Below are 24,055 nucleotides of genomic sequence, written 5' to 3'. Positions count from 1 at the left end.
TAAAACTTTCCTTTTTGATAAAGCTTATAGTTAGGGCCGACCAGGCTCACCTTGGATCAGCCCTTAGTTATGCTGCTATAGGCCTAGACTGCTGGGGGACTTCCCATGATGCACTGAGCTCCTCTCTCCTCCTCCTCCTCTCCATCTGTATGTATTCATGTAACATCAATGCATGTCACTAACTTTGCTTCTTCCTCAGAGTTTTTGTGCTTTCTCATCTCACAGGAAACCTCAGAGTCCATGTTGTGGGTCATGGCTGCGGGGATGGTGGCGTCCTGTGGCAGGGGAGGGAGCGCCGCAACATAAGGTGACACGATACCGAGTAGATGCAAAAGAATACATTTATTTACAAAAAGACAAAAAGGATAAAGTAAAGGTGAAACTGTAAGATGTCATCATCATCATCATCATCATCATCATCTCAAGAAACATTACAGATAAAAAATTAAATGAAAGTTATTAATTCATAAATCAAATGAAAAGAATCTTTTCAATAATGAAAATATAATGAACACAACAATCACACAAGATCAAAAGAAGAAAATAACCTTAAACCTTCAATCACTGATCAGAAATCAATCAGACAGCAGGAAGTAATGACATTAAAGGAGCAGTGACGCAGCGTTTGGTACTGAGCAGGTATTGTACAGCAGCCGGTCCTGTTCAAGTCCTGGTCTATCACAGTCTCTCACACTCGAACTCGGAGCCAGTCTCAGATGGGCGGGGCTTGTCAATGAAGAACACCTCTCTGTTCACTGGCGGCGGCGTGCAGGGCGGACTCCCCTTGCTGGAGTTGGGGACGGGGGCGGGGTCGGGCAGGTGCTCAGGGGCGTACTTCCTCTCCGTCCGGTTCAGAGGAGCTCGGAGGCGTCCATGTGCGTCGGCCTTCGGTCTGAAGCGCTTCAGCCTGACGGCGTCTTTGGCGTCCCGGGCGCAGGGCAGCAGCACCGCCACGTCTTTACGGAACTTGGAGCTGAGGCCGAAGTAGATGAGCGGGTTGTAGAAACTGGCCGACTTGGCGAACAGGCGGGTGAAGATGCTGGTCAGGTTTGGCACATGAAAGCCACACGCTGACCACATGGACACCACGGCATACGGAGACCACGCCAGGATGAAGGCCGTACAGATCACTATGGAAACCTGCAAAGAGACGACCAATAAGAAGCTTCAAACCTAAAACATCATCAGCACCATCAGCACCATCACCACCATCACCACAATCATCATCATCATCCCCACACGATGTCGCCAGCATGACTCGTCCAATCAGGACCGAACCAGAACCCGACCCTGGATGAAGCATCATCAGACTCACGATGGTGACGTCTCTTTCGATCTTCCTCTGGCGGTCGCTCAGGTCTCCCTCAGCTGACAGAGCGTTTCCTCTCTTCACCGTGTTGATGATGGACACGTAGCAGAAGAGCATGACGAGCACCGGCACGAAGAAGCTGAACAGGAAGATGGAGATGATGTACGACCTGTACACGCTCGAGTGGTTCGCTTTGGCCCAGTCAATCTCACATGTCCCGTACCCACGATCTGCAGAGGGGTCAGAGGTCAGAGGTCAGAGTTAAGAGAGAGAGTTTTAGCATGGTAACAGATTATGATGTGTGCTTCCTGCCTGTGTAGCTCCCCCAGCCAAGCAGCGGAGCTCCGGACCAGAATCCAGCTGTGATCCAGATCAGCAGCAGACAGACAGACACGCTGATCCTGCTGATGTGACGAGCTGAAAACACACAATTTAAAGTTTATGGCATGCTAACATGCTAACATTAGCATGAGTTTTGTTCCTCACCTCTGCTCGGGTGACATCCTTTGATGTAGCGTGTGATGCTGATCACTGTCAGCGTGTTGATGCTGCTCAGACCAAACAGCAGAGTGAAGAAACCGTCCACCTGGAGGACACACAATACAGGTGAGCTCAGGTTACAGGTGTGTCCGGCTTCAGGCTCTGCCTCTCTAAAGGTCAGTACTTCCTGTCTGACATCATCATGTCCTCCCTTGGCTTACAACCCTCCAGCAGAGTCACCGCAGGTCTTATTACATATTATAATATTTATTTTTATTGTCTACTTCTGTTTGGGAGATAATCATGCTCTTCTGGAACTACAGTTCCCATCCTGCTTCAGGGGATGTAAACAGGAAGTATAACAACGCCATGGATTCAGTGAGTTAGCTATGAGCTACCAAGTGATTCTCGCCGATATTTGTTTATACTTTCTCCATTTAAAGTCATGTGAATCAGCTGTTAGCAGCTCCTGTTTGCAGTGTAACGTGATGTACGGTGATTTATAGGGGCTTATTGGCGATGGACATTGGAGATAATGATATCCTCGGGTAGTGTGGCAGAAGAAATATGACTTTTTATTCAAGCTGCGACGATTGGACGATCTGTCTGTTCAGAGTGTAGCTCAGATAAACTAAACATGTCTCAGGTGAGCAGTACCTCACAGGTCCAGATGGAGGAGATCAGGTACCCGCTGTCCTGGAAGACGTTGAAGATCTCAATGATACCTCTGGAGTAGCCAAACACGGAGATGCTGGCATCAGAGATGGCCAGGTTAAAGGTCAGGTAGTCCGTGGGCTGCAGGCAGGATCTCTGTCGGTACAGGACGAACAGGACGATGCTGTTTCCAAACCATGACAACCAACCTGAAACCAGAAACAGATACAGTCTGCAGGTTCTGAAACCAGAGACACAGATACTGTCACCTCAGAAAAAACATCATTATTTTTTAAGATATTAAGGGCAAAAGATGACAGAGCTCACTTTACATTGAACTAAAATTAATGTGGAATTCTGTTAAATCTTTGCAGAATGAGTTCGTGTCGGTTTATGAGTCGTAAGAAATCATAAAGGATCTTGCAGAGAGAGTAGATGCTGGTAGGCTTGGCTCTGTTAAATTTAACATTATATTAATGGACGTTTTCCTCCGTCAGCAGCAAAACAGTTGAAGACTTTATTTTCCTCGTCGTCAGTCATTTAAAGTGTAAATTAACTTATCAAACAGATTTTCAGAATTCACTCAGTTCTTTTGATAAATTCGGCGCCGTGTTTCACAAAGCAGAACTCTGATTTGATGAGATCTTACTTTAGTTTATTTAATTTAGTTCACAGAAGAGCTGTTAGTTAAATATCAGCCGAAATGAAAAGTCTTTCTTTAGGAGTCTTACAAAGTCATACATATGTGTGCTGGCTTGCTGGACAGTTTAACTTGAGCTAGAGCTTCCCAGCAGGGGCCCTTACGGAGGGAAGTTAGGATGATTCTACAGGACAGGAAAGACAGAAAAGAAGTTTTTCACAGACAGGTGAGTGAAGTCCTTGAGTGATGGAAATGAACCTGTTAGTTTAGTTTTTAGCCGACATTTAATCAATACAGGCAAATTTTTAGCAGCTATTCATACTGAACCATAGACTGTAAAAAATATGGACGTAATCACAGTGACGTCACTCATTGGTTTGTGAACTGCCGTTTTGAAGCCTCCTAGCTTCTAGCTCGTAGTTCAGCGATTTGACCGTCGCCATCTTGGATTTGACCATTGCCATGTTTGATTTTTGGAGCCAGAAGTGACCATATTTGGACAAGAGGGTGGAGTTGACCATAGCACTAGCTGCTAGATGGTTAGCACGGTGCATTTGCAATCTATGGCTAACAGTGATAATGCGAATGCTAATGCTAATTTCCGCTAGTGAAAAACAGGCCTAAAAGCATTAAAACAAAATGTTCACATCTGACTCCTGAGAGGATCTTTTATCAGAACCAAACGCCAAACAAGAGTTTTTACAGTTAACTTTCATGAACTGGAAACACACTGTGAAATAGCGACGGCTACACCTACGCTATATATCTGGTTACGCCATGGTTACGTTACGTAATCAACATTGTTGCCGTGGTGGCGACTTGTCAATGACAACGTAGCCACGCCACACGTAGCATGTGTGTAGTAGTACTGCAGTGTAGTACAGTTACACTGTGTAGTATAGTTGCAGTATGTAATGTAGTTGCAGTGTGTAAAAGTAATGCAGTGTGTTGTATAGTTGCAGTGTTTAGTAGTACTGCAGTGTGTACTACAGTTACAGTGTGTAGTAGTACTGCAGTGTGTATTACAGTTACAGTGTGTTGTATAGTTGCAGTGTGTACTACAGTTACAGCGTGTTGTACAGTTACAGTGTGTACTACAGTTACAGTGTGTAGTAGTACTGCAGTGTGTGCTACAGTTACAGTGTGTTGTATAGTTGTAGTGTGTAGTAGTACTGCAGTGTGTAGTACAGCTGCAGTGTGTACTACAGTTATAGTGTGTAGTAGTACTGCAGTGTGTATTACAGTTACAGTGTGTTGTATAGTTGCAGTGTGTACTACAGTTACAGTGTGTTGTATAGTTGCAGTGTGTACTACAGTTACAGTGTGTACTACAGTTACAGTGTGTAGTAGTACTGCAGTCTGTAGTACAGTTACAGTGTGTTGTATAGTTACAGTGTGTACTACAGTTACAGTGTGTAGTAGTACTGCAGTCTGTAGTACAGTTACAGTGTGTTGTATAGTTACCGTGTGTACTATAGTTACAGTGTGTTGTATAGTTGCAGTGTGTAGTAGTACTGCAGTGTGTACTACAGTTACAGTGTGTTGTATAGTTGCAGTGTGTAGTAGTACTGCAGTGTGTAGTACAGCTGCAGTGTGTACTACAGTTATAGTATGTAGTAGTACTGCAGTGTGTACTACAGTTACAGTGTGTAGTAGTACTGCAGTCTGTAGTACAGTTACAGTGTATACTACAGTTACAGTTTGTAGTAGTACTGCAGTGTGTACTACAGTTAGTGTGTTGTACAGATACAGTGTGTAGTAGTACTGCAGTCTGTAGTACAGTTACAGTCTGTAGTACAGTTACAGTGTGTTGTGTAGTTACAGTGTGTACTACAGTTACAGTTTGTAGTAGTACTGCAGTGTATACTACAGTTAAAGTGTGTTGTATAGTTGTAGTGTGTAGTAGTACTGCAGTCTGTAGTACAGTTAGTTACAGTTGTGTAGTTACAGTGTATACTACAGTTACAGTGTGTAGTACAGCTGCAGTGTGTACTACAGTTTGTGTATAGGAGTACTGCAGTGTGTACTACAATTACAGTGTGTTGTGTAGTTACAGTGTGTACTACAGTTACAGTGTGTTGTGTAGTTACAGTGTGTACTACAGTTTGTGTATAGGAGTACTGCAGTGTGTACTACAGTTACAGTGTGTTGTGTAGTTACAGTGTGTACTACAGTTACAGTGTGTTGTGTAGTTACAGTGTGTACTACAGTTTGTGTATAGGAGTACTGCAGTGTGTACTACAGTTACAGTGTGTTGTGTAGTTACAGTGTGTACTACAGTTACAGTGTGTTGTGTAGTTACAGTGTGTACTACAGTTTGTGTATAGGAGTACTGCAGTGTGTACTACAGTTACAGTGTGTTGTGTAGTTACAGTGTGTACTACAGTTACAGTGTGTTGTGTAGTTACAGTGTGTACTACAGTTACAGTGTGTTGTGTAGTTACAGTGTGTACTACAGTTTGTGTATAGGAGTACTGCAGTGTGTACTGCAGTTACAGTGTGTTGTACAGTTACAGTTTGTAGTACTACTGCAGTGTGTAGTACAGTTACAGTGTGTTGTGTAGTTACAGTGTGTACTACAGTTAGTGTATAGGAGTACTGCAGTGTGTACTACAGTTACAGTGTGTACTACAGTTACAGTGTGTAGTAGTACTGCAGTCTGTAGTACAGTTACAGTCTGTAGTACAGTTACAGTGTGTTGTGTAGTTACAGTGTGTACTACAGTTACAGTTTGTAGTAGTACTGCAGTGTGTACTACAGTTAGTGTGTTGTACAGATACAGTGTGTAGTAGTACTGCAGTCTGTAGTACAGTTACAGTCTGTAGTACAGTTACAGTGTGTTGTGTAGTTACAGTGTGTACTACAGTTACAGTTTGTAGTAGTACTGCAGTGTATACTACAGTTAAAGTGTGTTGTATAGTTGTAGTGTGTAGTAGTACTGCAGTCTGTAGTACAGTTAGTTACAGTTGTGTAGTTACAGTGTATACTACAGTTACAGTGTGTAGTACAGCTGCAGTGTGTACTACAGTTTGTGTATAGGAGTACTGCAGTGTGTACTACAATTACAGTGTGTTGTGTAGTTACAGTGTGTACTACAGTTACAGTGTGTTGTGTAGTTACAGTGTGTACTACAGTTTGTGTATAGGAGTACTGCAGTGTGTACTACAGTTACAGTGTGTTGTGTAGTTACAGTGTGTACTACAGTTACAGTGTGTTGTGTAGTTACAGTGTGTACTACAGTTTGTGTATAGGAGTACTGCAGTGTGTACTACAGTTACAGTGTGTTGTGTAGTTACAGTGTGTACTACAGTTACAGTGTGTTGTGTAGTTACAGTGTGTACTACAGTTACAGTGTGTTGTGTAGTTACAGTGTGTACTACAGTTTGTGTATAGGAGTACTGCAGTGTGTACTGCAGTTACAGTGTGTTGTACAGTTACAGTTTGTAGTACTACTGCAGTGTGTAGTACAGTTACAGTGTGTTGTGTAGTTACAGTGTGTACTACAGTTAGTGTATAGGAGTACTGCAGTGTGTACTGCAGTTACAGTGTGTTGTACAGTTACAGTTTGTAGTACTACTGCAGTGTGTAGTACAGTTACAGTGTGTTGTGTAGTTACAGTGTGTACTACAGTTAGTGTATAGGAGTACTGCAGTGTGTACTACAGTTACAGTGTGTACTACAGTTACAGTGTGTACTACAGTTACAGTGTGTAGTAGTACTGCAGTGTGTAGTACAGCTGCAGTACTCGTACTCACCCAGCAGCAGCAGGTAGACCCCGATGATGGTCTCTCCTTGGTCGGACAGAGGGGGGTCTCTGCCCCCCCCCAGGATGAAGCTGCTGTTCCTCCAGGGGGTGCTGCCCCCCCCTCCCCCCCCTGCTGCAGAGCTGCCGGCTGACATGTCGAGCAGCAGGCTGAGAGTCTGAGGTCCGAGGTCTGAGGACAGGATGGCTCTGATAATCTGAGGTAAATATAGACCTGAGCCTGGACTGGCTTCAGACCAGCACACAGGTCACACTGTAAACCTGCTGTGTGATTGGCTGAATGGCTGATGATGTCATGACATCACAGTTTGACTGTTTACGTTCTGCTCCAGCCTCATAGTGACCTTTGACCTTAAAGGACTTCATGTTCCCTGGGCCACAGCGCTAACGCCTCAGCTAGCTGCTGATCTGAGGTCACAGAGAACAGAACTGTATCTTTAATGTTTTATTGATCGTATGTTAATAACCTGTCAGAAGCATCCAGGTGTGTCTTTACTCCTCAAACACACACAAAAACTTTATTTACAGTCAGACAAAAACACAACGTTAGTAAATAGTTATAATTCTATGTTATTTTATAAATAAATTATACTATTATAATATATATATATATATAACTGCTTATATTATTATTATTATTACAAACAGCAGCCTGTAGCGAGATCAGTGTGTCAGCAGCTCTCTTTGGGCTTAACTCAGGTTTTCTGATATCATGAAGCCGACTCACTTTTAACTGGCATAAATCACCATGGTAACCTGTGCTGAGCAGCAGGTTAGCACGTTGACGTCAGAGTTACAGATTACAACCTGTCGACACCCCGACCACTGACCAATCGGATCACTGGGAAAAACAGTCATTCCTACAGGATCCCAAAATGGACAAAAGTCCTGAACTCACAATAAAGTGACGAGTAAACAAAGAGCAACAAACATTCAGTAGAATCATTTTACTTTTCCTGGCTTTCCATTTCCACTCTGGTTTTAAAACCAAACTTCTAACAAACGGAGGGAAAGTTTATGACACTAAACACATGATGGTGATTAGCTGCATTTTGATTGTACAAGGTTTATTTAATCCTTTAAGCAATTACTGACAGCATCCATGCTCTTACACTCAACAGTTTTTCTTCTTCTTCTCCCTTGTTTGCAATACAGATATTTATTGAATTTGTTTATATCACCCCATGAATATTTCTCTAGATCCACCCTGTTTATAAATCTATGCTTCTCCTCCTCTTTCTCCTTCTTCTTCTTCTCCTTCTCTTCTTCTCCGCACGTGTTTGTAGTTTTCAGCGTGAACTTGTGATGGATGACCATATAAGGAGCGGCAGCGCCATAAAAGGAAACGTGCTTCTTTATAAGGAGAAACGTAGTTCGGTTTGTGGTATCAGTGCGCGCAGCCTCCATAATCCGTCTGTATGTTGTCTATTAATTCATGTAGAATGCGTTCATGGATCGTTTCTGATTAAATGTTTTGTATATTTGTGGAGGACTGTTGACATACCGCGTAGTGTCTGTGGAACTATGTCTCACAGCGGAAGAATATGTGCGGGTGCTGCTTGTCATTTCCTTATGTGGAGCGGAGTGATCCGGGGGGCTGGGCCTTGCTGCTTACTGCAGAAAAACAACTTTATAACTTTACTCTGTTTTTCTTCAAACTGCCTCAGATTTCATGGAGAAAATGTATCCCAGAGTTTCCTCGCATGTTTTTTGGCTGTTCGGCCTGATCAATCGGTGATTTACGGAGTATCCCGATGTGCGGAGAGCCGAACTTGTTGCTAAAGTAACCGCTAACTGGTTAGCTAGTTAGCTCCGTTAGCCGCGCAGCTAGCGGTCCGGTTAATCACACTGCCCGGGCTGGAAGCTCGGAGCCCGGGGAGGGAGTGTCGGTGTTCCCGCCGCTAGCACCGGAGCTTTGTCCCGCCGCGAGGAGGAGGTTTCCAGGCCCGGCGGGGAATGGGAACCAGAACCGGAACCGGGCGGGCGGGCAACGGAACCGGACTGAACGCGGCCGGACCCGGACCGAACTCCACCGCGGAGCCCGATGGAGGCCTGTTTGAAGAGCGGGAATACGGTACCGAGGTGGTTTACAGCGGCTCCGACCCGGAGTCCGAGTCCGGGGAGGACGAGGACACGGCGGGTTCAGGCGGGGACAGGAGAGGGGTGAAGCGGGAGAGGAGTGAGAGGGAGGTCGGTCATCAGGCGGCGGCCTCCGGAGGCCTGGCGGGGGTTTACGGCGGGGCCAGCACCGGGGTGCCCGGGGCTAAGCCCGGCAAGAAGACCCGAGGAAGAGTGAAGATCAAGATGGAGTTCATCGACAACAAGCTGCGGAGGTACACCACCTTCAGCAAGAGGAAGACCGGCATCATGAAGAAGGTGAGGGGGCCAGCTGACAGCAGGGGTCAGAGGTCACACACAGGTTACGTGATCTGTGTGTTTAATAGCTTATTTAATTAAAGTTAATAGATCCTGAGTGACCCTGCAGGGACCACACTGTGGACACACCGGATCTGAGTATAATAATGTGATTGGTCACCTGTCAGGCCGCTTTGTGCCTGAGGAGTCGGTCATGTGACCTCACCTGTTCCCAGCTGACACCGGTTCATGGTAGAAATATTTAACTGACTCACTGAAAACACACAGATGAACTTTTCTGTTGCTACTATGGGATGTAACTCTGTGTGTAAGGCTCTGGTAACCATGACAACCCTGACGGTCGGAGCTGCAGGTTAACAGGCTGCTTCCTGAGAGCGATTATTTTCACTATTGGCTAATCCGCTGATCATTTTATTGATTAATCGTTTAGTCTATAAAACATCACAGAACCATCGAACAAGAGTTCAACGTTCTGCAATAAAAGCAGCAGAGTAGTTCATCTGAGACACGTCAGTATTTATCTGATTTATAGCTTTGTGTTTGTTTACCTGCCCCCCCCCCAGGCGTACGAACTGTCCACACTGACTGGTACGCAGGTGTTGCTACTGGTCGCCAGTGAGACGGGTCACGTGTACACGTTTGCTACAAGGAAGCTTCAGCCGATGATCACGTCAGAGACGGGAAAAGCTCTGATCCAGACCTGCCTGAACTCCCCGGACTCACCGCCGCGCTCCGACCCGTCCGTGGACCAGAGGATGAGCGCCACCGGCTTCGAGGAGACCGACCTCACCTACCAGGTGTCCGAGGCGGACGGCGGCCCTGAGGGCGCCAAGGTAACTGACTCAGACTGCACAGTGGAACGTGGAGGAATGTGGGTTATATACACAGGAGAACGAGACATAGAACCTGATCACATGATCTTTGGCTCCTCCCAGCACACGGTTCTGTTGGAACAGGTTCTGTTAGAACAGGTTCTGTTGGAACAGGTTCTGTTGGAGGCCTCTACGTGCTCGTCCCTGCAGTGTCACAACACAACATCGATCAGCTGTCGATCACTTTAACAGCTGATCAGCGGAAACACGTTGCTTTACGTGACACTTCAGAGGAAACGTCTCGTTTCTCTAAAAACATGTTTCCTCTCCTCGCTTGGTTTCCCTGCGTCCTTGTACGACCTCGTACATCCTGGTATGACCTCTTGCGTCCTCGTGCAACCTCGTGTGTCCTGGTACAACCTCGTGCGTCCTAGTAGGACCTCATGTGTCCTCGTACAACCTCATGTGTCCTCGTACAACCTCGTGTGTCCTGGTACAACCTTGTGCGTCCTCGTACAACCTCGTGTGTCCTCGTACAACCTCGTACATCCTAGTATGACCCCATGCGTCCTCGTACAACCTCGTGCGTCCTCTTGTGTCCTCGTACAACCTCATGTGTCCTCGTACAACCTCATGTGTCCTCGTACAACCTCGTGTGTCCTCGTACAACCTCATGTGTCCTCGTACAACCTCATGTGTCCTCGTACAACCTCGTGCGTCCTCTTGTGTCCTCGTACAACCTCGTGTGTCCTCGTACAACCTCGTGCGTCCTCTTGTGTCCTCGTACAACCTCGTGTCCTCGTACAACCTCATGTGTCCTCGTACAACCTCGTGTGTCCTCGTACAACCTCATGTGTCCTCGTACAACCTCATGTGTCCTGGTACATCCTAGTACGACCCCATGCGTCCTCGTACAACCTCGTGCGTCCTCTTGTGTCCTCGTGCGTCCTCTTGTGTCCTCGTACAACCTCGTGTCCTCGTACAACCTCATGTGTCCTCGTACAACCTCGTGTGTCCTCGTACAACCCCATGCGTCCTCGTACAACCTCGTGCGTCCTCTTGTGTCCTCGTGCGTCCTCTTGTGTCCTCGTACAACCTCATGTGTCCTCGTACAACCTCATGCGTCCTCTTGTGTCCTCGTACAACCTCGTGTGTCCTCGTACAACCTCGTGTGTCCTCGTACAACCTCATGCGTCCTCGTGTGTCCTCGTACAACCTCATGTGTCCTCGTACAACCTCATGCGTCCTCTTGTGTCCTCGTACAACCTCGTGTGTCCTCGTACAACCTCTTGTGTCCTCGTACAACCTCATGCGTCCTCGTGTGTCCTCGTACAACCTCGTGCGTCCTGGTACAACCTCGTACATCCTAGTAGGACCTCATGGGTCCTCATACAACCTCGTGCGTCCTCGTACAACCTCATGCGTCCTCGTGTGTCCTCGTACAACCTCATGCGTCCTCGTGTGTCCTCGTACAACCTCGTGCGTCCTGGTACAACCTCGTACATCCTAGTAGGACCTCATGGGTCCTCATACAACCTCGTGCGTCCTCGTACAACCTCGTGCGTCCTCGTACAACCTCATGCGTCCTCGTGTGTCCTCGTACAACCTCGTGTGTCCTCGTACAACCTCATGGGTCCTCATACAACCTCGTGCGTCCTCGTACAACCTCGTGTGTCCTCGTAGGACCTCATGTGTCCTCGTACAACCTCGTGTGTCCTCGTACAACCTCGTGTGTCCTCGTACAACCTCATGCGTCCTCATGTGTCCTGGTACAACCTCGTACATCCTAGTACGACCTCATGCGTCCTCGTACAACCTCGTGCGTCCTCTTGTGTCCTCGTACAACCTCATGTGTCCTCGTACAACCTTGTGCGTCCTCGTACAACCTCGTGTGTCCTCGTACAACCTCGTACATCCTAGTAGGACCTCATGGGTCCTCGTACAACCTCGTGTGTCCTCGTACAACCTCGTGTGTCCTGGTACAACCTCGTGCGTCCTCGTACAACCTCGTGTGTCCTCGTACAACCTCGTGTGTCCTGGTACAACCTCGTACATCCTAGTACAACCTTGTGCGTCCTCTTGTGTCCTCGTACAACCTCATGCGTCCTCTTGTGTCCTCGTACAACCTCGTGTGTCCTCGTACAACCTCATGTGTCCTCGTACAACCTCATGTGTCCTCGTACAACCTCGTGTGTCCTCGTACAACCTCATGTGTCCTCGTACAACCTCATGTGTCCTCGTACAACCTCGTGCGTCCTCTTGTGTCCTCGTGCGTCCTCGTGTGTCCTCGTACAACCTCGTGTGTCCTCGTACAACCTCGTGCGTCCTCTTGTGTCCTCGTACAACCTCGTGTCCTCGTACAACCTCATGTGTCCTCGTACAACCTCGTGTGTCCTCGTACAACCTCATGTGTCCTCGTACAACCTCATGTGTCCTGGTACATCCTAGTACGACCCCATGCGTCCTCGTACAACCTCGTGCGTCCTCTTGTGTCCTCGTGCGTCCTCTTGTGTCCTCGTACAACCTCGTGTCCTCGTACAACCTCGTGTGTCCTCGTACAACCCCATGCGTCCTCGTACAACCTCGTGCGTCCTCTTGTGTCCTCGTGCGTCCTCTTGTGTCCTCGTACAACCTCATGTGTCCTCGTACAACCTCATGCGTCCTCTTGTGTCCTCGTACAACCTCGTGTGTCCTCGTACAACCTCGTGTGTCCTCGTACAACCTCATGCGTCCTCGTGTGTCCTCGTACAACCTCATGTGTCCTCGTACAACCTCATGCGTCCTCTTGTGTCCTCGTACAACCTCGTGTGTCCTCGTACAACCTCTTGTGTCCTCGTACAACCTCATGCGTCCTCGTGTGTCCTCGTACAACCTCGTGCGTCCTGGTACAACCTCGTACATCCTAGTAGGACCTCATGGGTCCTCATACAACCTCGTGCGTCCTCGTACAACCTCATGCGTCCTCGTGTGTCCTCGTACAACCTCATGCGTCCTCGTGTGTCCTCGTACAACCTCGTGCGTCCTGGTACAACCTCGTACATCCTAGTAGGACCTCATGGGTCCTCATACAACCTCGTGCGTCCTCGTACAACCTCGTGCGTCCTCGTACAACCTCATGCGTCCTCGTGTGTCCTCGTACAACCTCGTGTGTCCTCGTACAACCTCATGGGTCCTCATACAACCTCGTGCGTCCTCGTACAACCTCGTGTGTCCTCGTAGGACCTCATGTGTCCTCGTACAACCTCGTGTGTCCTCGTACAACCTCATGCGTCCTCATGTGTCCTGGTACAACCTCGTACATCCTAGTACGACCTCATGCGTCCTCGTACAACCTCGTGCGTCCTCTTGTGTCCTCGTACAACCTCATGTGTCCTCGTACAACCTTGTGCGTCCTCGTACAACCTCGTGTGTCCTCGTACAACCTCGTACATCCTAGTAGGACCTCATGGGTCCTCGTACAACCTCGTGTGTCCTCGTACAACCTCGTGTGTCCTGGTACAACCTCGTGCGTCCTCGTACAACCTCGTGTGTCCTCGTACAACCTCGTGTGTCCTGGTACAACCTCGTACATCCTAGTACAACCTTGTGCGTCCTCTTGTGTCCTCGTACAACCTCATGCGTCCTCTTGTGTCCTCGTACAACCTCATGCGTCCTCTTGTGTCCTCGTACAACCTCGTGTGTCCTCGTACAACCTCGTGTGTCCTCGTACAACCTCGTGCGTCCTCGTACAACCTCGTGCGTCCTCGTACAACCTTGTGCGTCCTCTTGTGTCCTCGTACAACCTCATGTGTCCTCTTGTGTCCTCGTACAACCTCATGTGTCCTCGTGCGTCCTCGTACAACCTCATGTGTCCTCGTGCGTCCTCGTACAACCTCATGTGTCCTCGTGCATCCTCGTACAACCTCGTGCGTCCTCGTACAATCTCGTACATCCTAGTATGACCTCATGCGTCCTCGTACGACCTTGTGCGTCCTTGTGCGTCCTCGGTAGGAGGGACTAAGACACAAGTGAGGGAAACATGGATGCAGTTCAGAGACTTGAGATGTACCTGAGGTCCCTGAGTTTGTGCCATCTGTCTGTCTCCCTGCAGGACTTGATCAAACCAGCCTTCACCAACCTGCCAGGCAGCACGCAGCCTTCCTCCTCCTCCTCCTCCTCCTCATCCTCCTCCTCCTCCTCCTCCCTGCAGGTGAGCGCCTCCTCCTGGCAACCGCCCTCTGTGTCGTCCAACGGGACGCTGCTGAAGACGTCAGCCGGAGTCGTGCTTCCCGGAGGATTCACCTTAATGTCAGGTAGTACAGATCTCAGCTGTCCACATACTTTTGGCCGTCTGTTGCAAACCGCTGTAGAGGTTTTCAGTTTTATGCTTCAAGTTGTCAGCAGCTCACCTGTCTCTGGCCTCGGCCCGTCACTCCACCTGTCCGCAGGTGCCTCGCTGCCTCCCGGCACCCACACCATCCCCCTCAGCCAGCTGCAGGGCCCCGCGGCCCCGGGCCCCGCCTCCACGCTGCACGCCCCGCCCACACAGCCGACCACGCTGCTTCGCCTCCCCGCCACTGTGTCGCTGTCAGGTGAGCCAGAGCCAGGGGCGCCACATTCATCTCAGGTGTACGAGGGCCAGAGAGTGCGTGTGTGTGTGTGACGGCCTTTTTAACACGTGGACAGCGGCGGACGCGCACGGGGACGCGCACACGGTTTCCTTCATACTTTTCGGGGGTCCGTGGCCACAGACGCGTTCGACACGTGCACACCAGTAAACGAGGTTGCCGTTCTGATCAGCCTTTAAACGCAATAATCTGTAAAGATCATCAGACCCGAGTCACCGCTGCTGCGTCACTCTGACTGCTGCGTCACTCTGACTGCTGCGTCACTCTGACTGCTGCGTCACTCTGACTGCTGCGTCACTCTCGCTGCTGCGTCACTCTGACTGCTGCGTCACTCTCGCTGCTGCGTCACTCTGACTGCTGCGTCACTCTGACTGCTGCGTCACTCTCGCTGCTGCGTCACTCTGACTGCTGCGTCACTCTCGCTGCTGCGTCACTCTGACTGCTGCGTCACTCTCGCTGCTGCGTCACTCTCGCTGCTGCGTCACTCTGACTGCTGCGTCACTCTGACTGCTGCGTCACTCTGACTGCTGCGTCACTCTCGCTGCTGCGTCACTCTGACTGCTGCGTCACTCTGACTGCTGCGTCACTCTGACTGCTGCGTCACTCTCGCTGCTGCGTCACTCTGACTGCTGCGTCACTCTGACTGCTGCGTCACTCTGACTGCTGCGTCACTCTCGCTGCTGCGTCACTCTGACTGCTGCGTCACTCTCGCCGCTGCGTCACTCTGACTGCTGCGTCACTCTCGCTGCTGCGTCACTCTCGCTGCTGCGTCACTCTCGCCGCTGCGTCACTCTCGCCGCTGCGTCACTCTCGCCGCTGCGTCACTCTCGCTGCTGCGTCACTCTCGCTGCTGCGTCTCAGGGATCAAACGCAGTAACAGTGATAATCTGACGCTCGTGTGACGCACTGCGAGCATCAGAGCTGAAATGCCAACATGTTGTTCTCTGCAGGAACTTTGCTGCATTAATTAACGAATGAATGAAAAGCAGGAAAGTAAAAACTAAACTAAGAGCGTCATCTGTTGACTTTGTTATTTATTTGTGACCGCCGTGAAATATTTAGAATAAAATGTTTTATTTCTCGCTTTGTTCTCACTACTGCTCGCTCTCCTTACTCGACCGCCGCGCCGTCTCTCTTTGTTTTGGTCGCTGAGTCGTTGTCCGACACTCCGACGACGCTGCAGGTGTTTAATAATAATAATCTGACGCACAGCAGCTGCGAGCATCAGATCATCAGTGCTGATGTTTCTGCAACATCCCAGATCAGTCTGAGTCACATGATAACTGCAGCTCAGTCTGACGCTTCAGTAGATGATGTCATAGATGTAAATAACATGGCAGGTGGTTTCTGACTGTGGAGAGCTCTGAGTGTGGCACCTCTGCTGATTAAAGACACAGTTTGAGGCTTCAGTTTTCATTCTGGACCGAACTGTGAGCTGAAACACTGGAACCCGCTCGGCTCACTGTAAACAGCAGCTTCACTGCCTGTAAAACATCCACAGCCTGTACGTGTCTGCTTATGTGCAGCAACATGTTTCTCCTGCAGGATGAACTCAAAGCTTTGGCATCGCGCTCACAGCTGCTTTTCACTGTTGCTGTTGACGTCAACACACACGAGACGCACGAAGTTTTCTGACTCATAGAAAAGCTCCTGCGTCTTTTTACCATAAGTGTTGTAATAGAGGGGCACTGGAGGGGATACAGTGACTTAAAAACAATGTGGGAGTAGGGAAAAGTGGGGGGGGGGGGGCTTATGGCCTCTTGGCCCCCCCTGCTGGCGCCGGAGCCCCACCCACCTGAGAGATTTACTGTGTGTGTGTTCAGGTCAGGCCTTGGTGATAAAACCATAGTTAGTTACCGGCGATAGACACTATAATCAATAACAGACACACAGACACTATAATCAATAACAGACACTATAATCAATAACAGACACTATAATCAATAACAGACACACAGACACTATAATCAATAACAGACACTATAATCAATAACAGACACTATAATCAATAACAGACACACAGACACTATAATCAATAACAGACACTATAATCAATAACAGACACACAGACACTATAATCAATAACAGATACTATAATAATAATCAATAGCAATAAGAACATTGTTGGATAATCAATATTAAAGTTGACCTGCGTTCATCAGGAGGCGGAGTCTCACAGCAGTTGCAGACCATCCAGGTTCAAGCCAGCAGTCAGCAGACCTCCACCAATCAGAGCAGCTCAGACATTCACAACCCCGCCTCCACAGGTAAGAACATAGCCCCGCCTCCACAGGTAAGAACATAGCCCCGCCTCCACAGGTAAGAACATAGCCCCGCCTCCACAGGTAAGAACATAGCCCCGCCTCCTCAATGCTGAGGGTCTTGAATGTACCACGGGGGGTTGGCCGCTGTGATTGGACGATATGACGCTGCTGATCAGTTTTCTCTCTCTCTCTCTGCAGCCGGTCTTCCTGCCTCCTCCTCCTCCTCCTCTTCCTCCTCAGTGGCTGGTCACATGATGTACCCCGGTGGTCACACGGTCATGTACGCCACACCGACGCCATCACTGGGAGACGGCAGCCTTGCTGTCCTCAACACCTTCTCCTCCACAGGCCATGCCCAGTCACATGACCCCGGTACGACCCTGGTACAATGATCACATCAACCCCAAGTAGTTACAGTAACCCCGAGTCATTATAATAACCCCGAGTCATTATAATAACCCCGAGTCATTATAATAACCCCGAGTCATTATAATAACCCCGAGTCATTACAGTAACCCCGAGTCATTATAATAACCCCGAGTCATTATACTAACCCCGAGTCATTATAATAACCCCGAGTCATTACAGTAACCCCGAGTCATTATAGTAACCCCGAGTCATTATACTAACCCCGAGTCATTATAATAACCCCGAGTCATTATAATAACCCCGAATCATTATAATAACCCCGAGTCATTATAATAACCCCGAGTCATTATAGTAACCCCGAGTCATTATACTAACCCCGAGTCATTATACTAACCCCGAGTCATTATAATAACCCCGAGTCATTACAGTAACCCTGAGTCATTATAGTAACCCCGAGTCATTATACTAACCCCGAGTCATTATAGTAACCCCGAGTCATTATAATAACCCCGAGTCATTATAATAACCCCGAGTCATTACACTAACCCCGAGTCATTACACTAACCCCGAGTCATTACACTAACCCCGAGTCATTACACTAACCCCGAGTCATTACACTAACCCCGAGTCATTATAATAACCCCGAGTCATTACAATAACCCCGAGTCATTATACTAACCCCGAGTCATTATACTAACCCCGAGTCATTATACTAACCCCGAGTCATTACACTAACCCGAGTCATTACACTAACCCGAGTCATTACACTAACCCCGAGTCATTACACTAACCCCGAGTCATTACACTAACCCCGAGTCATTACACTAACCCCGAGTCATTACACTAACCCCGAGTCATTATAATAACCCCGAGTCATTATAATAACTCCGAGTCATTATACTAACCCCGAGTCATTATTATAACCCCGAGTCATAATACTAACCCCGAGTCATAATACTAACCCCGAGTCATTATACTAACCCCGAGTCATTACACTAACCCCGAGTCATTACACTAACCCCGAGTCATTATAACCCCGAGTCATTACACTAACCCCGAGTCATTATACTAACCCCGAGTCATTACACTAACCCCGAGTCATTACACTAACCCCGAGTCATTACAATAACCCAGAGTCATTATAGTAACCCCGAGTCATTACACTAACCCCGAGTCATTACACTAACCCCGAGTCATTACAATAACTCCGAGTCATTACAATAACCCCGAGTCATTACAATAACCCCGAGTCATTATAATAACCCCGAGTCATTACAATAACCCCGAGTCATTACAGTAACCCCGAGTCATTACAATAACCCCGAGTCATTATACTAACCCCGAGTCATTACACTAACCCCGAGTCATTACACTAACCCCGAGTCATTACAATAACCCAGAGTCATTATAGTAACCCCGAGTCATTACACTAACCCCGAGTCATTACACTAACCCCGAGTCATTACAATAACTCCGAGTCATTACAATAACCCCGAGTCATTACAATAACCCCGAGTCATTACAATAACCCTGAGTCATTACAAGGTTTTAAATAAAGTTTTGTTTGTTGTGTCTTTCAGCTTCGGTCCCGCAGGTCTTCCTCACATCACTTCCTCCAGTCGCTGCTCAGATCCCAGTTTCTGCCGTCCAGCTGCACCCGGTACTCTGAATATACTAATACTGCTCGTACTACTCTCAGTGCTGCTCATACTACTCTCAGTACTGCTCCTACTACTCTCAGTACTGCTCGTACTACTCTCAGTACTGCTTCTACTACTCTCAGTACTGCTTCTACTACTCTCAGTACTGCTCGTACTACTCTCAGTACTGCTCGTACTACTCTCAGTACTGCTCGTACTACTCTCAGTACTGCTCCTACTACTCTCAGTACTGCTTCTACTACTCTCAGTACTGCTCGTACTACTCAGTACTGCTTCTACTACTCTCAGTACTGCTTCTACTACTCTCAGTACTGCTCCTACTACTCTCAGTACTGCTCCTACTACTCAGTACTGCTTTTACTACTCTCAGTACTGCTCGTACTACTCTCAGTACTGCTCGTACTACTCTCAGTACTGCTCGTACTACTCTCAGTACTGCTCCTACTACTCTCAGTACTGCTCGTACTACTCTCAGTACTGCTCCTACTACTCTCAGTACTGCTTCTACTACTCTCAGTACTGCTCCTACTACTCTCAGTACTGCTCCTACTACTCAGTACTGCTTTTACTACTCTCAGTACTGCTCGTACTACTCTCAGTACTGCTCGTACTACTCTCAGTACTGCTCGTACTACTCTCAGTACTGCTCCTACTACTCTCAGTACTGCTCGTACTACTCTCAGTACTGCTCCTACTACTCTCAGTACTGCTTCTACTACTCTCAGTACTGCTCGTACTACTCTCAGTACTGCTCGTACTACTCTCAGTACTGCTTCTACTACTCTCAGTACTGCTTCTACTACTCTCAGTACTGCTCCTACTACTCTCAGTACTGCTCGTACTACTCTCAGTACTGCTCGTACTACTCTCAGTACTGCTCGTACTACTCTCAGTACTGCTTCTACTACTCTCAGTACTGCTTCTACTACTCTCAGTACTGCTCGTACTACTCTCAGTACTGCTCGTACTACTCTCAGTACTGCTCGTACTACTCTCAGTACTGCTCCTACTACTCTCAGTACTGCTTCTACTACTCTCAGTACTGCTCGTACTACTCTCAGTACTGCTCGTACTACTCTCAGTACTGCTTCTACTACTCTCAGTACTGCTCGTACTACTCTCAGTACTGCTCGTACTACTCTCAGTACTGCTCCTACTACTCTAATGTACTACTATAATTCAGAGTACCAGTATCTACTGCAGATCGTCCCAGTAACCGTGTGTGTGTGTGTGTGTGTGTGTGTGTTTCAGATGGTCATCAGTCAGCAGAGCAGCAGCAGTAATCTGGCGGAGCTGCAGGTCGTCAGTCTGGACGTCCACCAATCAAAAGACGACTGACAGTCACATGACCCATCCACCATGATGTTCATGATTCCTGGTTTCACTTCAAGATGTAAAAGAACAAAAAGTGCCAAAACAGTGGAGCGGCTCATTAAAGGAACGATTCACCCAAAAACTACAGATCATGTTAACTTCACATTCCTGCTGATCGCTTTGATCCTCCGTCAGTTTCTGATCATTTCTGATCATTTCTGTAGAAATCGATCAGTCGGTGTTTCTCAGCCGCCTTGCTGACTCAGCAGGTTTACAGTCTGCAGGAAGAGTCTGAACCAGAGTCTGAACTCTTTGTTTTCTGTCTCTGCCACTCAGCTCACACCATGAAGAACATAAACTACAGAGTTCAGGGTCAATGACTGTCGATCAATACCAGATCAATAACCAATAACCATCTGTTATCTGTAAACATGTGAAAAAGGACAAAAAAGGATCAAAGTTTAGGTTATGAGATTATTGACTGTTACGGGATCAATAATGATGATCATGTATCAGATCATCAGTGTGTAGAGAACAGGCGTCTGTGGTGCGTTCAGGGACACTCGCTCATCAGGAGACGAACCCGGACTCTGAGAAGAACTGATGATGATGATGAAGGAGGAATATTTCCTGTCTCTTGAACCTGAACGGCCTCATCAGACTCTGATACCTGAACTCACCAGAGCTCTTATTTACAGACTGACCCTGAACTCACCGGAGGTGTTATTTACAGACTGACCCTGAACTCACCGGAGGTGTTATTTACAGACTGACCCTGAACTCACCTGAACTGTTTTTAGACTCTCTGACTGTTAAAGTTCGTCACACTGCTGCAGTTTGACCTTTGACTCCTCAGCATCATGTTTTCATGTGTATATATTTCTATATTCAGTGATGTCATCAGTTATTGTTTGTTAGCAGGAAATCAATCGATCAATAAAAACACTTTTGGAGAGAAAAGTTAGTTTGGTTACTTAATCACAGTCTGATCACATGATCAGTCTGATCACATGCTTCATGTTCCTAAATAAATGTGTAATCACAAGATGAGGCATAAAATTATATATTATAAAATATTGATTATCAGGATCCTGCAGAGAACTCTCCCGCTCTAAATAAGAGTTAGAGCGGGAGAGTTTAGTGATAATTTAATGACAGAGAACAGAAAGCTCACCTGCGCCATCATGTAATCAATAAAAATCCACACTGAACTGATCTTTATGCTGATTGATCAACATTGTAAAATAACGGACGTAGCCGCCGTGATGTCACCTGTTGGATTCTGGACTCGCTTTTTGGAGCCTCGGGTTTGCATTTTGACCGTCGCCATCTTGGATTTTTGGAGCCAGAAGTGACCATATTTGGACGAGGGGTGGAGCTGACCCTGATGCTAGCTGCTAGCTGCTAGCTTGGTTAGCATGGTGCATTTTCAGGCTATGCTTAACTGTGACAATGCTAATGCTAATTTCTTGCTAGTGAAAAACAGTTTTAAAGTGTATTTACCTGCAAAACTGAACATCGACTCCTTAGACGATCTTTTAGTTCAAACGCTGAACAAAATGTTCCGTTAACTTTACATCTAAACTCTGGGAATCTGGTTACACTATGAAGACGTTACCTCACCAACTTTGTCGCTGTGGTAGCGACTTGTCAATCACAACGTAGTCACATCACTATTGCAGGAAATAGAAGAGCCATTGAATCCATCCTCCGTTCACGGGGACCATCTGTGAATCACAGGAAACCTCCTGCAGCAGCTGTGAGCGCGGTGCCGAAGCTTCGGGTCCGTCCTGCGGGTCCGTCCTGCGGGTCCTGTGGGCCGCCGCTGCTTCAGCCCTGACTGGTTTGAGCCGAGCGGCGTATTTCTGCCCCTCTAAACTGGTATTTTAATGTAACAGAGTGGAACTTAATGTGGAGCAACAGGGAGAGGGGGAGAAACATGTTGCTGCACATAAGCAGACACGTACAGGCTGTGGATGTTTTACAGGCAGTGAAGCTGCTGTTTACAGTGAGCCGAGCGGGTTCCAGTGTTTCAGCTCACAGTTCGGTCCAGAATGAAAACTGAAGCCTCAAACTGTGTCTTTAATCAGCAGAGGTGCCACACTCAGAGCTCTCCACAGTCAGAAACCACCTGCCATGTTATTTACATCTATGACATCATCTACTGAACCGTCAGACTGAGCTGCAGTTATCATGTGACTCAGGCTGAAACGTGTCACATTAATGTCGTTCAGATGCGCGTGAACGCAACGGAAGACACATGACGGGCGAGGAGCTGAAGTTATGAAGTATTTCTCGTTAGTTATTAAATCATCTTTCATCAGACGGACGTGATGTTCGTCTCTGCAACGTTACGGACCAGCTTTTTCCCTGAAACGTAAGTCGCTCTTGAGGCGGGAAACTGGCGTCTCGTATTTCCCTGAATATTGATCCCTGCTCCTGTTCACACGTGACCCCGTGCAGGAAATGTTCCTGAACATTTCAGGGATGTCTGTGTGAAACGTCAGTATTGATGTTCTGTTCACAGCATTCGCTTCACTTTTCAGACCGGAAGCTTCTTGCTCGTGTAAAATCAGTTTTATTACGTCATTACACTGCAAACAAAATATGACGTATTTGTCTTTTTGTACATAAGTTTATTAAAGTCTTTCTTTCTTCTCTCTGTGGCTTCAACACGGATCACCAGCTGCCAACAATAAAACTAATATAAATATCAGAAAACGTGTGAAAAGGTCCGTAATACAAACGTAAAATAAAAATAAAAAGAAGAAAGAAGAAATAAAGAAAGAAGCTGGAAGTTCCGTCTGTGATTCATGTGTGATTATTGTTTTTATGACTTCTTCTTCTCCTCCATTAATATCCAGAATCTGTCGATCTGTAAATATTATTGATCTCCAAAGTTTTCCTGCTGGACATCAGAGGGGACGAGTCTGGCTTATTTTATGGTAACCATGGTAACCATGTAGCTTCATGTAGTTGTGAATTAAAGGACGTGTGACGGTTCCATCAGACGTCTTCCTGTCTGAGTCCAGAAACAGTTTTACAGAAACACTTCAGTTCATCTTCATCTTCATCATCTCCGTTTTATTCGCCGTCACGTCGTGTTGCAGCGAAGCTTTTTATTTAAAAGCTCAGAATTTATGATGTAAGAAATAAAAGTGTGCCAGCGTTATGTTGAAGTTATTTATTTATTCATTCACTCATTTTGTTCGAGCTGTGAAGACAAAAAGAAAATAAAGTCCAAACCATGAAGCTCTGCTGTGTTTGAATGTTCACTGTTTATAGTGATTCACACTGATCAGCTGTTTATATCAATCATTCCTGTACAACATTTATGCTGTTTAAATAAATCAAGTAGTCCGCTGAAAGTGTTCATTTTGAGTCTCTTCATACATGACAACAACATGTGGAAAACATTTAAACTACATAAATCTATTTTTGTATTTTACTCTCGTGATGAATCACGACGGAGACAGGAAGTCATTCTGTCTCCTCGAAGCTTCTGACAGTAAAACAGACAGTTAGATGCTGCTCTGTGTGAGAAATAAAGAAAAGGTTAATAATCATCTGCTTATAGTGATATTTGACCCGGACACACGTGATCAATACAAACACTTTCCACTGTATTTATATTCTTCTGCAGTTTCTTCATTTTTAACTTTCATTGATGCTTGTAAACGGATCCTGTCAAAGACTTGATGATAATGTTGCTAAACTGGTTCTTAAGTTGCCGACATCATAATTTTAATTATACATCTGATATTATCCAGCTGGTGATTCAATTCAATTTTATTTATATAACGACA

General features: G+C 47.0%; 2 protein-coding genes and 1 long non-coding RNA gene across 9 annotated transcripts; 1 reads left to right on the top strand and 2 right to left on the bottom strand.

Moving 5' to 3' along the window:
• Window positions 1-323: 323 nt before the first annotated feature.
• Window positions 324-24,055, bottom strand: LOC122976190 (opsin-5-like). Of its 2 annotated transcripts, XM_044344511.1 has the most exons (7): window positions 21,753-24,055; window positions 6,839-7,018; window positions 2,447-2,652; window positions 1,796-1,895; window positions 1,622-1,726; window positions 1,316-1,539; window positions 324-1,140 (listed from the first exon to the last, which is right to left on the bottom strand). In XM_044344511.1, the coding sequence occupies exons 1-7, from the start codon at window positions 21,766-21,768 to the stop codon at window positions 679-681; spliced, it is 1,293 nt and encodes a 430-aa protein (XP_044200446.1). In that variant the 5' UTR covers window positions 21,769-24,055; the 3' UTR covers window positions 324-678. The 2 variants fall into 2 exon arrangements, with proteins under 2 accessions (XP_044200446.1, XP_044200453.1); XM_044344518.1 differs by lacking the exon at window positions 6,839-7,018 and having other exon boundaries at window positions 21,753-24,053.
• Window positions 7,489-21,213, top strand: LOC122976177 (serum response factor-like). 3 transcript variants are annotated; one of them, XM_044344491.1, is made up of 8 exons: window positions 7,489-9,222; window positions 9,786-10,055; window positions 14,224-14,326; window positions 14,462-14,605; window positions 16,804-16,908; window positions 17,104-17,277; window positions 18,855-18,934; window positions 20,187-21,213. In XM_044344491.1, exons 1-8 carry the CDS (start codon window positions 8,803-8,805, stop codon window positions 20,271-20,273), a joined length of 1,383 nt encoding a protein of 460 aa, XP_044200426.1. In that variant the 5' UTR covers window positions 7,489-8,802; the 3' UTR covers window positions 20,274-21,213. The 3 variants fall into 3 exon arrangements, with proteins under 3 accessions (XP_044200426.1, XP_044200419.1, XP_044200435.1); XM_044344484.1 differs by having other exon boundaries at window positions 7,490-9,222; window positions 14,125-14,326; XM_044344500.1 differs by lacking the exon at window positions 14,462-14,605 and having other exon boundaries at window positions 7,490-9,222; window positions 14,125-14,326.
• LOC122976208 lies at window positions 10,228-14,118 on the bottom strand. 4 transcript variants are annotated; one of them, XR_006400860.1, is made up of 7 exons: window positions 13,937-14,118; window positions 13,747-13,786; window positions 13,327-13,416; window positions 11,811-11,920; window positions 11,511-11,610; window positions 10,555-10,614; window positions 10,228-10,494 (listed from the first exon to the last, which is right to left on the bottom strand). It is a non-coding gene; the product is annotated as an uncharacterized LOC122976208 (long non-coding RNA). The 4 variants fall into 4 exon arrangements; XR_006400862.1 differs by having other exon boundaries at window positions 10,228-10,434; XR_006400865.1 differs by having other exon boundaries at window positions 11,511-11,570.

Source organism: Thunnus albacares, chromosome 3 (assembly GCF_914725855.1).
Source record: "Thunnus albacares chromosome 3, fThuAlb1.1, whole genome shotgun sequence".
NCBI classification, from domain to species: Eukaryota; Metazoa; Chordata; class Actinopteri; order Scombriformes; family Scombridae; genus Thunnus; species Thunnus albacares.
This window is presented reverse-complemented; position numbering and strand designations above follow the sequence as displayed.